The sequence below is a fragment of the Bos grunniens genome, chromosome 22, assembly GCF_055505025.1.
Source record: "Bos grunniens cultivar Pamir isolate PY7600 chromosome 22, Bosgru_T2T1.0, whole genome shotgun sequence".
Taxonomy (NCBI): Eukaryota; Metazoa; Chordata; class Mammalia; order Artiodactyla; family Bovidae; genus Bos; species Bos grunniens.
In genome coordinates, this window is record NC_141186.1 from 46,485,695 (window position 1) to 46,500,743 (window position 15,049).

General features: G+C 46.1%; 1 protein-coding gene across 5 annotated transcripts in view; it reads right to left on the reverse strand.

Moving 5' to 3' along the window:
- Positions 1-15,049, reverse strand: part of CACNA2D3 (calcium voltage-gated channel auxiliary subunit alpha2delta 3) — a 900,680-nt gene that overhangs the window by 172,984 nt on the left and 712,647 nt on the right. For 4 of the 5 annotated variants that reach the window (XR_015151529.1, XR_015151528.1, XM_086367461.1 and 1 more), the window contains one exon: positions 4,604-4,687. Coding sequence is in view for 3 of the 5 variants with exons in the window: in XM_086367461.1 (XP_086223587.1) it covers positions 4,604-4,687 (84 nt within the window). In the remaining 2 variants the exon portion in view is untranslated. Of the gene's footprint in view, positions 1-4,603; positions 4,688-6,122; positions 7,073-15,049 lie in introns of those variants that run through there. The other variant, XM_086367463.1, reaches the window with a different exon arrangement.

The window sequence follows — 15,049 nt, forward strand, 5'->3', positions numbered from 1 at the left end:
TGTAAACCTCAGGGCAACAGTGGCCAAAAAAACCTTTTCAATGTTAAATCCTGAGAGTCAGGGAACGAACCCCCAGCAAACGCTAAAATACTGATGAAGCTAGGAAGTCTCAGGGCACAAGTTACATTTTCACAAAGGGTATTGGTTTGTTATGGAGAAAATCATTTTTCAAAACACAATCAAGTTAAAGATATTTTCCTATATAGTAGTTTTTTGTTTGGTTGGTTGTTTTCAAAAGCCAACCATCTGGAAGATAGGGATTAGCTTTTCACAGCATGAACCATCTTCAAATACTCTCTGAGAAATCTAGGCCACTGAAAAGCCTGGCTGAGACTGATGGGCAGTGAACGGGGCAACCCTGCATCTGATTTTTGAAGGTCTCATCTGGGAACCGTGAGCCTCCGTCCCTTCCCCCACCCCTGGCTGATCTCTGCTAATTACTTGTGGCCCTTCTGTGAGTTCAGAGAAGGACAGCAGACACAGTGATGAAAGATGTGCCATCATGGGCACCAATAGGAGACGACGGGAAGGCCATTTAATGAAATAGGAGCAAATGCTGACATGCCACAGCCTGTCAGGAAAGGCTTTTTCCCAGCCCCGTGCTTGTTTTTTTTCTTTTAATTCTTTCCCCTCTTTCCTCCTTTGAGGAGCTTGAATAAGATCTGGCCGATAGAGAACTGCAGTGCTTGCAAGCAACCTAAATTTGATGCGGGGCCTGTCTAGATTTGGGTTCACATTCCCATCTTCTGTGCAAGAGAGTAAAAGCATAATTTTTAGCTGGAGGCATGTATAAAATAAAACATATATTTTACTCTAGATATTTTTTAACAACACATAATGGGCATTTCTGGAAATATTTTCCCATTTTAACTTTTGTGGTTTTGGATGGGGAGAGCTGGTCCTAATTAAGTCTACTTTCTAACTCTTAAGAACAGCTCGATTTATCTTTGACATGGTTTTCATTTTTCCTCTTTCTGGTGCCTGCCTAAAGCCATTTGGGACCTGCCCCTCTCACATTCCCCAGGCGAGTCAGAGATTAGGTAAGCTTCTCCATGCCTCAGCGCCACCCCACCCCCAACTCCCAGTAGCTAAGGATGATCCGCGCCAGGACCTGGGAGGGTCCAAGGCCAGGTTCACTAATACTTTCTGAAGGCAGATGCTTAGATGATTAGTCTAGTCTTTCCCTTTCCTTTGGGCTTCCCTGCTGGGTCAGATGGTAAAGAGTCTGCCTGCAGTGCAGGAGACCCGGGTTCAATCCCTGGGTAGGGAAGATGCCCTGGAGAAGGAAATGGCAACACACTTCAGTATCCCTTGCCTGGAAAATTCCAAGGAGGAGGAGTCTGGTGGGCTATCCTCCATGGAGTCACAGAGAGTCAGACATTGAGTGACTTCACTTTCTTTCTTTCCCTTTCCTTCAGTTATAATAGGGCTTCCCTGGTGGTGCAGAGGTTAAAGCGTCTGCCTGCAATGTGGGAGACCTGGGTTCGATCCCTGGGTCGGGAAGATCCCCTGGAGAAGGAAATGGTAACCTACTCCAGTATTCTTGCCTGGAGAATCCCATGGACAGAGGAGCTTGGTGGGTTACAGTCCACGGGTCTCAAAGAGTTGGACACGACTGAGTGGCTTCACTTTCACTTTCAGTTATAATGGAAACAGATTACACTTACTGAACACTGAGGCAGGACAGCACTGTAATTCAGAAATGGACTCTGGAGCCAGAAGTTTGAACAGATCACTTACCGCCACTGTGCCTCAATATCTCTTTCTGCGAAATGGTATTAATGATAGCACATGTCTCATAAAGCTGCAGTGCGAATCTGACGAGCTAGTATGTAGAAGAGTGCCTCGTACACCCTAAGCATTCATAGGTGCAAGCTGTCCTCCACGGTCATCCTCAGCAGCAGCAGCATCTTCATTATTATCCCCCTCTCTTTTCTTTCATGTCAGACTCCTCTCAATAGCTTAAAATGTTAGGATTCAAACTCAAGTTTGCTTGACACAGATATGACCTCACATCATTTTTGGAAGCACATAGGGTCTATGTTATAAATGTGGTCATGAAATTAAACAACAAGCCTAGCTGCCAAAAGAAGTAGGTGCTCCTTCCAAGAATTTCTCCACAGCTGGGCAGACACATGCTGCTTCTTCCTCGACTCTGCCTGTCTGGTGCTTTCAAGATCTTGACTTAAACTGCCCTCTGCTACATATGTGCAAACCCCATTGGCAGACACACGGGCACGTGGGATCTTGTGTAGCCTTCACAAAGATGCTTCGCATAGATTCCAGAATTCTCTAATCAAGGATGTGCAAATTTCTAGGAGAGAAATGGTAACTTAGGTTTTCACAATCAAGCACATTGAGAGTGAAGGAATTCATGTCTCAAATGTACCTTCTTTTCAAGCAGACGAGAGACCCAAATTAAACACACACAACCAGAGACTTACTGGTGAAGAATAAGAGCACTGACTTGCTAAAGCTGTGGGAACTCTGAAGGCAGACACAGAATCCAGTTCTGGCAATCATATTAAGGTGAGGAACATGGCTAGGAAGCCAATGACAAAGGACAAAAAGGGCAAGGAAACAGAAAGCATCTGTCAAATCATTGTTAAAGGTGATATCAGCTCACGGAAAATTAACCTGGGCACAGGTGATGATGACTCAACAACTGGGGTACAGATGAGCCAAGTAATAAATCCCTTCAGGAAACCTGCAAAGGATAAGTGCAGGTGTCAGCCTAGTGTTTAACGAGCAGAAGGCCAGCTTCCTGGATGTGGGGACTCCCCAGTAAGAATGAGCGTCAAGTTTGCCTCCCGTGTCAATTAAAATGTAAAAAAAACGAAGGAAGGGATGGAGAAGCATGCTGATGACAGGGTTCAAAACTTCTTGGAAAGAAAACAAAAAGATGCAGTGAAGTCAAAATAAAACAACTGATGGAAAGGGAAGAGAAAGCAAACTAATGGAAAGCACCCTTTAAAATTACATGATACAGTTTAGCAACAGACATACATTAATAAGAAGGTTATCTGAGGGTTGATAATGCCAAGAATAATACTAGTAACAGCTATCACTCAGAATGCTCATAGTGTCTGAGCAACAATGTTGACACTTCTGTATCTTTCAATATAGTAACACACTAGCATTCACAATGGTTCTGTGAGGTACTACTGCTATCTTACTCATTTGACTGAGAAAATAGAACCTATACCAAAATTGAGATGTAGAGAAAATAATGGTTTGCCCGAGACCAACAGCCAGCAAATAGCAGAGGTGGGGCTTGAAACCAGGCAGGCAAATGCCTGAACTGCATTCCTCAGGACTGCGTAGCCTGCTTCTTGATAGGAGCAGGTTGAAAGGATAGGACATGTACGTTAGGTGCGGTATAATCAAAAGACCCAGACGTGAATTCTGATGATGATGTCTAAAGAACAAGAAGATATAAAACTATACCAGGTCACTGAGCTGACATGACGTCAGGTCACCAGCACTTGGGAAAAGAGAATGGATGAAGAAATAGACTTTTTTTTTTAATCAAACAGCAAAGATTTTGTCTGAATTGGGGTTTAAAAGAGATAGCCCAGATGAAGAAGGAAATAGGGTAAATGTCTAAAACAGATATGATTCTTGCATTTTACAAGCAAGGAAAAATCTCAGAGATTTATGCTAGCTAAGTAATGTCCAGGTTGCAGAGGATATGAAGAGAGGAAAAGCAAGCAGCAAGGGGACCATGATCCTGGCTGCATTTCTGAAAGCACAGGAACCCAGCCTGTGCGTTTCAAATGGCTCCCCTCAACATCCCTTCGGAAAGCAAAACAGAGGGAGGGGTAGAAACAATGCTAACTCAGTGATGAAGCTCAGAACAGGACCTCAGACAAATCAGGGAGGTACAAGCAGAGAAACCCTGCCTGGGCATGAAGGCTCCATATAGAAAGGGAAGAGCAAGTGTCCAGATGTGGACACCTGGGAAGTTAGGATTTAATTAAGGACAGTCTGCCTGGATTCACAAAAGATGGTGTGTCTAACAAATCTGATTTACTGAGGAAGGAACAAGAAGACTGCTGGGGCTAAATCGTGGGCATGAGGAAAACTTTTGATACAGTCCTGAAGGCTGAAGCTGTCTGGGAAACAAGCATGTGTTACTAAAGTGTGGCCTGGAAAGGGGAAAGGCTGGGATGGCCCTGGAAACAGGGTGGTCAACCAAAGAGGAGGAAAGTGGGTCTGCCAAGCCCTGGGTGACATCCTGATAGGTAAACTCTGGCTCTGGCTGTGCAGCTGCCCCGCTAGACTCTGGCCAGGCTCCCCTTAGGGTCACAGCTCCCATCAATGGCACTCAGAAAGAGTTCAGATTGATCGGCTGCAGAAGGAACCAGAGCCCAAATGCAGATGGTTTTAGACTACACAAAGCAGGCAGGGTGGCTGGAAACCCATTTGCAAGTGGACCTACCAGAGGAGAGTTATAAAACCCCAAATGCATACAAGGGCCCATGGTCTCTGCATCCCTCTGATGGCCAGGTGTTTCTCTGGTGGGCCTCTCTTGACCAGCTCCCAGGCAGAGGAGGGTAAAATGGAGCGTCCATCTCACCAGGCTTGAAATCAAATCGCTTACCACATCATCGCGGTCCTCCCACTCCACCTCAGACAGGTCCACACTACTGTAGTTGGGTTTCCTCCGCTTTTTTCCTTCTTCGTACTGGCAGAAGAGGAAGAGAAAGAAAGCATATGACAAACGAAGAAAATATTTCCGTGAGACCACTGGCCAGGGCAACCTTCACCATCCGAATTCCTGATTCATGCCTGAGGACTGTGAATGGAGGGTACCAGAGAGAAGCAGAGGGGCACTCCTGGGTTTTCAAGATCAGGAAAGCTGAACTGAGTCACTAGCAAACATATGACCTTCTCAGGTGGCACAGTGGTAAAGAATCTGCCTGCCAATGCAGGAGACGCAAGAGATGCCGGTTCAATCCCTGAGTCAGGAATATTCATAGAGAAGGAAATGCCAACCCACTCCAGTGTTCTTGCCTGGAAAATTCCATGGACAGAGGAGCCTGGCAGGCTACAGTCCATGCGCTTGCAGAGTTGGACACCGCTGAGCCGATAGTGAACTGTGGTGTTGGAGAAGACTCTTGAGAGTCCCTTGGACTGCAAAGAGATCCAACCAGTCCATTCTGAAGGAGATCAGCCCTGGGATTTCTTTGGAAGGAATGATGCTAAAGCTGAAACTCCAGTACTTTGGCCACCTCATGTGAAGAGTTGACTCATTGGAAAAGACTCTGATGTTGGGAGGGATTGGGGGCAGGAGGAGAAGGGGACGGCAGAGGATGAGATGGCTGGATGGCATCACTGACTCGATGGACGTGAGTCTGAGTGAACTCCGGGAGTTGGTGATGGACAGGGAGGCCTGGTGTGCTGCAATTCATGGGGTCGCGAAGAGTCGGACACGACTGAGCAACTGAACTGAACTGAACTGAACTGAGCTGATAGAGGGGGACTAAGTATACAAGCCAATTCTTTTTTTCACATGAATTTAGCTGGTAGACTCCCTACCTCTAAACATGCCAGGTACAAAGCAAAGTTTCCCCTATCCTTGGACATTCTATGTGTGGAATGGAGCCTTTCTCGTCTAATCTAAAGCTTTTATAGCACATACCTTCATGATACAGGATAGGGAATCTTACATAGTCTGTATTCTGATCTCCATATTTGGCCTCAGCATCCTGGTAACATTTCTCAAACACATGGAACCTTCCACTTGCTATCACACTGGCCATAGCAGTGCTGAGATAAGCAGGGCTACTTAACCCGAAGAGCATGGAGACTGGGAATCACTGCCAGATTTAATGGCCATTAGCACATCTCTCTGGAAAAGCTGATGAGTGCATTAATATCACAGGAAGTTTTTTGAGTTTTTTTTCCCCCCTAAAGCACTGGTGTTACAGTCACCTGGCAAGCCTACTATTTTATCAGACAATCCTGTGTCTGGATATTTCTGTGTCTCGGGACTTTAATGCTGTATTTATAATGTAGGAAAGTCTGCCCTCTGCTGCAGGCTCAGGATAAGCAACCCCTTTGCCAGTTCAAAAGATATGGCTGATGGCATACTGGAAAAAATACATATGTATGTATAGCTTTTATTTTTCTTCTTTCCTTTTGTTTCTAAATTAGCCAGCTTTGGATTTAATGGGCAGGATTCTAATACAGCATCACTCTAGGTGTTTTAAGACTACCATTTTGGACACTGCTCAGAAGGCACTTGGCGTGGAGAAGAAAATCACCGCTGGTGTATGGGACCAAAGAGGTCCACGCTGGCCCCGCGGTGGAATCTAGGAGACAGAGGCCAGGCAGGGCAGATCTCCCATCACTGCGGGGCCAGATGGGCTCAGCAGTTTTCCTGCTAAGTTGTTCTCCCTCTGCGCTGCATTTCAGGGACGCTGGGGTGTCCTGGGGTGTCCGCCCGTACCACCCAGGAAGGCTGCCCCAACTCTAAGGGGGAGTGGGCTCTGACCATATTGGGCCACCGGCCTTCTACTCCCTTCTCTCAGGTTTTCAATTAACAGACAGTCACGGTCAGTTTTATGACATCAGCTCCACTCCAGATGAAGAGGAAGGGAAGTGGTTCCCTCAGAAGCCGCTGTAAACGATAGCAGATTCACAGTTGGATCCTGTTATGGAAAGTTCACTATGTTTGGCCCTCGAGAGAGTCGGGCTGGGGCTGAGCGGGTGGAACAGGAAAGAGGGCAGTAGGGTGGTCGCCTCTTCTCAGGGTGAGGAGGTGGGATGCAGGAGGGGCACACGATGCTAAGAAGCCCTACAGTCAGACATTTTCAGACCTCTGTTACCTGTACTGATGGTCCCCAGGTTCCATATTGGTAAGGATAATTCCTGGGAGCCACTAGGCAGCCCAGAAGTTTCTGCAGCTCAGCTTCTGACCAATAAAGGTAAAATAATGGTCTCTTGGGGGGTCTAATGCTAGGCATATTCTGTCTTCTGGAGGAAGTTCTTCCACCGATCACTTCAAAATCCTCCTTTAATCACGTTGTCAACATACAATTATTGGACACCTAGCAAGCACAAGGTCCTAGGAATATAAGTAAAGACAATTAAATAGTGCTTCATTCTTTCCCAAGGACTCATTTGTGGTTTATCACTCTTAATTCTGCCTACCTATAGTCAATTTACTCCCCATGGTGCCTACAGCAAGTTAAATAAGGTCACATAGCCAGTATATCACATACCCCCAGCCCCTGACCAAATTTTCACAGCTAAGCCTCATGTTATTTCAACTGCAAGTAAAGAAATTTCAGAAAGTGAAAGTCCCTCAGTCGTGTCTGACTCTTTGCAACCCCATGGACTATACATGTCCATGTATACAGTCCATGGAATTCTCCAGGCCAGAATACTGGAGTGGGTAGCCTTTCCCTTCTCCAGTGGCTCTTCCCAACCCAGGGATCGAACCCAGGTTTCCTGCAATGCAGGTGGATTCTTTACCAGCTGAGACACGAGGGAAGCGATTTTAAAAGACCACCAAGGTCCTTCATCCTCAGAGAAAGCGTGTCCCTGTCTTTGTTAGAAGAGGTGAGCACAGTGGTTCTGCTGCTCACTGAGCATGTGACATGAAGTAAGGCACTCAGCTGCTCCAAGCCTCCTTCCTTCCTTGCTCAACTGCAAAATTATGAAAAACAGTAATACCTCCGTAGCCAAGGTACGCTGAAACAATTAACTAGGTACTGTATGTAAGGTGGCAAGCACACCCCAAGTTCAGTATGGAATAAACCTTTAATATGCATGTGGCTAGCAGAAGTCCTGGAAAAGTAATAACCTTGGGAAGACACTAGCTCACGGCAAACACATGTCTAATACGTCATTTCCTTGACATGAAGGAGACCCACTGAATAATTTGTTGGGTCACTGTTGTGCAGACATTAGGCAGGAAGAAGATGTTTGTTGAAGATGATGGTGTCATATAGTCAACCTCATATGCCTCCTCTTCATGTGTAAGATACTTACATACTAAATAGCAGGCTGGGACTGGAGACTCTCCTGGCAGAAAAGTTCATACCTGTGCTAAAGAACCCAAGTCCTTTTAGATGATACCTGGCAAAAGTGGAATCCACAGAGATGGATCCCATGACTTTTGACCATTCCTAGATATCTTCTTTCATTGTTTTAATCAAACCACTCAAGAAATTCAGTACACTGCACTGTTAGTATTCAAGAAACTAGCAGAGACTAGAGAGTGAGGGGAGGAAAGGTTTCCCAGTGTGCTGGCCTGAAAGTCATCATATTCCAGCAAGTCTCTAATTTAACTGCATTGAAAGAAACAGACGGGACCAGGGATATACCCTTTGGAATGCTCCTCTACAATGTCTGCTAAACCAGTGAAGTAGGTATGAAACAGTCAATACTTTCTACTTGAGTCTTCATTAATGGCCGAGTCTCTTAAAATACAAACAGAAATCCATACAGTAGTGTAGCAGAGTGACTACTTTGAGTAACAAACGAAAAAGTCAACGGGCTGTTGCATAGATAAAACAGGTCAAGGACAATGAGTAAACTTCAGAATGATGACCCTAAGTCCACTTTATCTTTTCTCTTGGTAAAAGAATGCTAGATTCCCTGGTGTTCCAGTGGTTAAGAATCCACCTTGCAATGCTGGAAACACGAGTTTGATCCCTGGTCCAGGAAGATCCCATATGCTGCGAGGCAACCAAGCCCGTGCAGCACAACTACTGAGCTCATGCGCTACAGCCCAAGAGTCACAACTACTGAGCCCAACACCTGCTGAAGCCCACGCACCTGGCGCTCATGCTCAGCAACAAGAGAAGCCACAGCAACGAGAAGCCCAGGCGCTGCAGCTAGAGAACAGCCCCTAACTGCCACAACTAGCAGAGAAGGCGATGGCACCCCACCCCAGTACTCTTGCCTGGAAAATCCCATGGATGGAGGAGCCTGGTAGGCTGCAGTCCATGGGGTCGCACAGAGTCGGATACGACTGAAGCGACTTAGCAGCAGCAGCAGCTACTACTAGAGAAAGTCCTCACAATAACAAAGGCCCAGTGTAGCCAAAAACATAAATACATAAATACTTTTAAAAGTTAAAAAAAAGAAAAAACTTATTACTCAGCTAGAGAATAGACCTCCATTAGGAAGATACCTGGGCTGTGGACCACCGCCACTCATCCCCCACATATTTCAGGGAAATCTCTTTGGTTTTCCTATAGGGAATCTCCATGGACCTCACACTCAGTAAATGCAGTTCCAGTGATGGCAAGACCATCCTGGTTCGGAAGGAAGCCAGTGAAGGACCCGAGTATGTGAAGGAGACCCACAACTCTCCAGGACATGGTGAGTAGCTCAGGATTGGGGACACAACTCATACCAACCCAAATGAGACTCAATCTGGATGTTTCTTGGATTTATCTGGAAAAAGTAGCTCTCTGTCTACTAGGATCACTAAGGCAGGAGGGGAACTTGAGTTCCTCGTAGCCAACTCTGCCACTGCTTGGAGACAGCCTTCCTGAGAATGAAGCCAGTGCAGGGAAGGCAGAGAAAAGACATGAAGAGAGTCCTGAAAGCATGGTGTACGTGCCTGGATCAAGCTTCACCTGCAATCTTTATACTCTTGGGTGTTTCATGTACCAACACATTCTCTCCACATTACCCTCCTTCTCTTTTTAAAGATTTTTTTTTAAAGCTGTCTTAGGTTTCAAGCATAAGTAGTCATCATTTTCAACCTGTATATATTTAGTGTCTTTAGTTTTTTTTTTTAATGAACCATTTTTTTAAAGTACATTTTAAATGAAGTGTTCACAAACTCTGGTACTTTAATGACTATTTAGAAACTTGTGATTTGTAGAACACCTCACTGCTAATGAAGACAGTCCACTGTGATTGAGCATTGCTGACCCTCTGTACCTGCTTTTCCCGAGAGGACATGTGCGTGGCCATGGAGTCTGAGGGTGACTAAAAAAGCACTAAACCCTCGAACCTCTGACTCCCAGGTCCGATCTCCCCTCTCCCATGGGATCTGGCCTGGGGTGGATCCCAGGTCCCCCAGCCGCACTCCTCCTTCCCCTTCGTGAGGATCTCGTTACTGGGGCTGAGGCATCGGATATGGCATTTGTTAGTGTATCTATAAACTGTAACTTCCTTTGAAAATGTGATTAACGAATTGCAAACGGTTTCCAAAGGTTTATAAACAGATACTTTGAGAGCCACGGGTAGGTTTGTAGTTTTTGGTGCCTGTTTTATGAAAAAAATATGTGGGGGAGAATTTAATAAGGAAAGATATTCTGTGCTATGAAATACTTTGAGGTGGAGTTTCAAATAAAGGCCAGATGTGGTGAACACACCAAACCAGCCTGTGGCCTAGAAGGACGGGGGAAGAAGGGCACCCATCTGAGGAGCCAGCCGGAACCACTGGGGGTCTGCCGTAAGTGCCAGAACCTTCCTGGCAGCGTTGAACCGTCTGGACGTGAGTGCCCCTTTGTGTTACCTGCAGATAGATTGTGGAAGCAGAAAGGGACTGGCTAAGGTGATGGCCATGTTCACGTGGGTTTGAACGAAACAAGAATGCCTTTGCTTTTCTGTGTTCTTTTGGGAAAGACTAAAGGAAGTCAGCTACACACATCCATGCAGCCTTTGTGAAACAAATATTATGTGTGCTAATAACTGATAAACAGTTCGTGCTGCTCCACGCTGCCAACAGGAAGGAAGGAGATGGGGGTGAGAGGCCCACAACTGGAGCGGAAGAGGCCTTGCCCAAAGCCTGCGCCATCTGGAGAAGGAGTGTGGCCAGGGCCTGGGAGCCAGCCTTGTCTGGGAAAACGTTTCTCTCCGGAGGCAGTCACGGTCCTCAGCCGGTGGATACCTTCACCACCTCCTCTGAGGCCCTGGGTTTCCTCTTGTCTTAGAGGTTAAGTGGCTGTTTGAGAAGTAAGGGCAACACGTCTTTCTCTCCTCCACGCACAAGAGAGGATGACCTAGTGGCCACTGGGCACTTCTTTCCTTTACTCCTTCCTTCATTCATTCATTTGTCCATTCACATATCCAAAACCACTGTTCAGTTCAGTTCAGTTCCGTCGCTCAGTCGTGTCCGACTCTTTGTGACCCCGTGAACCGCAGCACGCCAGGCCTCCCTGTCCATCACCAACTCCCAGAGTCCACACAAACCCATGTCCATTGAGTCGGTGATGCCACCCAACCATCTCATCCTCTGTCGTCCCCTTCTCCTCCTGTCCTCAATCTTTCCCAGAATCAGGGTCTTTTCAAAATCCTGTTGGACGCTGATTATTCATCAGGCCTCGAGCCAGGCCCAGGTGAGCCTTCGGAAAGCACTCAGTCAGAAGCTGTGTGTGAAGGATCACCTTCTGCCCTCCAATTGCAGGTCACAATTCACCAGGCCAGTTAGGAGAACAGGGAAAAGTCAGGGCCCCAGAGGGAGACTGTGGTTTGACCCAGGTCTGCACCTACAGGCTGTGTGCCCAGGGCTGGCCTGCATTTCTCCCAGCACACCATGCTCCTTTGCAGGACGGAGGTAAGATCATTCAACACACAGGGCTGCCATGAGGAACAAATGGGCATAGATTCGGTTGAGCACGGCAAACATCCTGACAAGGAGAGCTGGGACAATAAGCTACTGGGTCAGCAGTGGGAACTGCTCATGAGACACTGCAGCCCACCTCATTAAAACGGTTCTTCACAGTATAGTGAAAGTCGCTCAGTTGTGTCCAACTCTTTGCAACCCCATGGACTGTATAGTCCATAGAATCCTCCAGTCCAGAATACTGGAGCGGGCAGTAGTATTCTCCATGCAATCTTCCCAACCCAGTGATCAAACCCAGGTCTCTCATTGCAGGTGGATTCTTTACCATCTGAGCCACCAGGGAAGCCCCTTCACAGTATGGCTGTTTACTAATTTTTCTAGTCCTTTAAAGAGGCAGTTCAACCTGGCTTCAGGGCCCATTCTTCTCAAGGTCAAAAGGAAGGGTCTCAAACAAGGACATGGTCCCAAGGGCAGGTGGCCAGAGGGGCCTGTGACACAGTAATGGTCTCTTCCCCCTAGAATTTGCAAATCAAGGTCTCTTACTGTCATAGTATGTCCTGCCCCAGAGGAGGTGCCCCTAGGGAAAGGGAATCCCAGGGGTCTGTATCAGTCCCTGCTGTACACGCTACAGTCTAAACAGAACATTTTTTTAAGCCCCCCCTAACCCCCACCCCTTGCTGACTCGCCCTGGCTATACATGTAACAACTGTTCATTGTAGAAATTTGAAAATAATGAAAAGTGTAAGAAATGAAAAAAGATTGTCCTCGCTACTACAACCCAGGAATCACCAGGGGACACTCTATTATCTTTCCCAAAGGACAAGTATTTTGAAGCGGTTACTGTTTTCAGTTTTCTAAGTTCATTGTTTCTCCAACAAGAATTTATAAAATGTAGCAACCAATCTGTTATGCTTTCCAAGTGACTGCTTTCAGGAAAAACAAAAACAAAAACAAATTTGTTTCTTTTCTGCTGGCTAGCTTCCCCCTCAACCCCCTATCCTTCTTCCTGAAGAGGGTATGTTTCCTGTGCTAGGTATGGTGCTGAGTGCTGTACCCATCTCCTGTTAATTCTCACAACTCCATGAGAGGAGTAACACAGAGACCAGGGGTGCTGGTCACACAGTGGCGTGGCTAACAGGCAGGGAAACGGGGACTCCTTCCCGACTCTTCACCACCCTCTGCACTGCCTTCCTTACGTGGTCCCTTCTCACCAACTCCAGGCAACCACTGACAGGATTCATGTAGCTGGCATGTGAATGGTTGCAGAACTGCCTCGGGAGTCCAATCCCATGGGCCATTCATGTCTCTGTTAACAGCCAACTCACAGGGGCTGCCTTGAAACTAACATTGATGGCCAGGGGTGCGAGAATCAGTTTTAGGTTAAGAACAAGTACAATATCATGCCACATGTCCAATGTATGATATCCTATTCACATGATGCCTGACAACCAAATCCAACTCAAGGCCTCAGAGAAGCCTGGTAGTACCTGATGGTATTGATAAAGGGTTTCCATCAGAAGTGGGACCCTTTGGTTGTACAATTACACAGCAGCTCAGAGAAGACACATGGCTGGATGTCATAGGCCCTGTGGCAGAAGAGAAATTCCAGTGAGCGCATTCAGAGCTGAACTCCTTCCTGTTCATGGGAAGATGAGACAACCAGATATACCGAGGGAAACAGGGCCTTGGGGGTGAGTAAAGGCAGTCGGAGAGTGGGAGAGAGGCAACAAGGGCATGTCGAGACAACAAGCTTTTCCCTCTTCCTAAAAGGTATCCTGCTCTTATTAATTAATGTTTTTAAGTGTCTCAAAGATGAAAAGTTCTACATGTTCTTCTAGTGTGATTACAAAATCCTTTTGATCACTCTAAAACTGTAACAGCACTGGTATTTAAAAAAAAAAAAAAAAAAACAAGAATTAGCCGGCCGCTTTGAAAACCCAGCTGACCTTTATCTTTAGTGTCCTCTGAATCACTGGGAATGAGTCACACGCTGTGTGTGGGGAGGAAGTGGCCAGCCCCACCATCATCTCTTCTGCGGGTCAAATGTGGCTTACTACCTGGTGACTGGATTTAAATTCTCCTTCTCAAAAAGCCAGTCTGTCTTGTAATAGTAAGTTAGTCATAAAAATGAACATCGTACTGAGTGGTTGGAGCGGGAAGAACATTTGTGCCAGCAAAGGAACAGGGACTAGGGGACTCTGATGGAAAACAGAGAGGTATCTTCAGGTCCGCTGACTCAGGTGAGAGGGTGATGCTGAGGAAAGACCACCTCTCCAGAGAAGAAAGAAGGGTGTACATGAAGGCTACATACAAAATAAAGATGCATGTGGGTGCCTAGAAGATGGCTAATCTGATAGGTTAGAACATTTTTGAGACAGAATGGTCTCTAAAGCTTCCTGGGCAAAGGTTAGATGCAAGACAGGCTTAACAATGAATTTCAAAATTCAAAGACTTGCACTGAATTCTTGAGCATGGAAATGTGCCATATCCCAAACCTGATTTTACATAAAGACTTCAGAGACCACTGAGTAATTAGGAGATAACATCTTGGGTAAAAAGAGGACCTCTATAATTTGAGAATATGTCTGTGGCTTTTGACAAGCAACTTTTTTTGGGGGGTGGGGCATTTACAGAACTTTATTTGGCATTATTCCTTTGAGAAGTTAATTATATATCAAAAGACTCTTGGGTTTGTGGAACCTGTCAGACCATTTTGAACATGGGGTACAATTAGGCACCGCGAATTGATTCCAGTTTCAAAACAGCAAAGACAATGAATTTCCTTATTCACTCAAGTAATATCACAAATTAGTATCAAGCAGCACTGCCATGCAGTAATGGGTCAGTCTTCAAATGACGCTACAGCTAACTGTTCACCACGGGGTGGGTTCTCCATGGTGCTGGCTTTTCTGCTGTCCTCTGTAACATTCCTAGTGTCTGTAACTAGCTCAGTCACTGTGAAAAAAAGCCCCAGTCTCATCCCTTGTTGGGGCGATGTATTCAGAACAGATATCTCTCATTTTCAAGGTCTTTGTGTTTATTGACATGAAGGAAAACATTCTGCAAGTGAAGTAAAAAGAAGGAGGCACAAGAGAGGGAAAGGAATCGTTCCTTCCAAGCCAGCTGCCATTGCTGTTGCCTCGGGTTCCTACGTCACACTGCTGAGCCTTCACTGTATGTGCATGTGTGAATGTTTGTGTGTAATCTGGGGAGCTGCTTGGCAGGGGAGCTTTATTTTGTTTTTGCTTTTTTTCTGCTAAAGATTTTTAAGGATACTTGTAAAGAAGGAAAAGACATGTAGAAATCCATTTTTGTGGCCACATCTTCCATGGAAGTTTCTCTGATCCTTCCAGCTAGAGTCTCTCTCTCTTCTCACTCAGGAGGGATCCTGTTCTGCACCTCCCTGAGGACACAGCGCTTTGCACCATTAAATGCACATGACCATCGTTTCCACTCACCTCCTCTCTATCTTTGCCATGTCCTAACACCAAATTCCAGAGAAGGCAATGG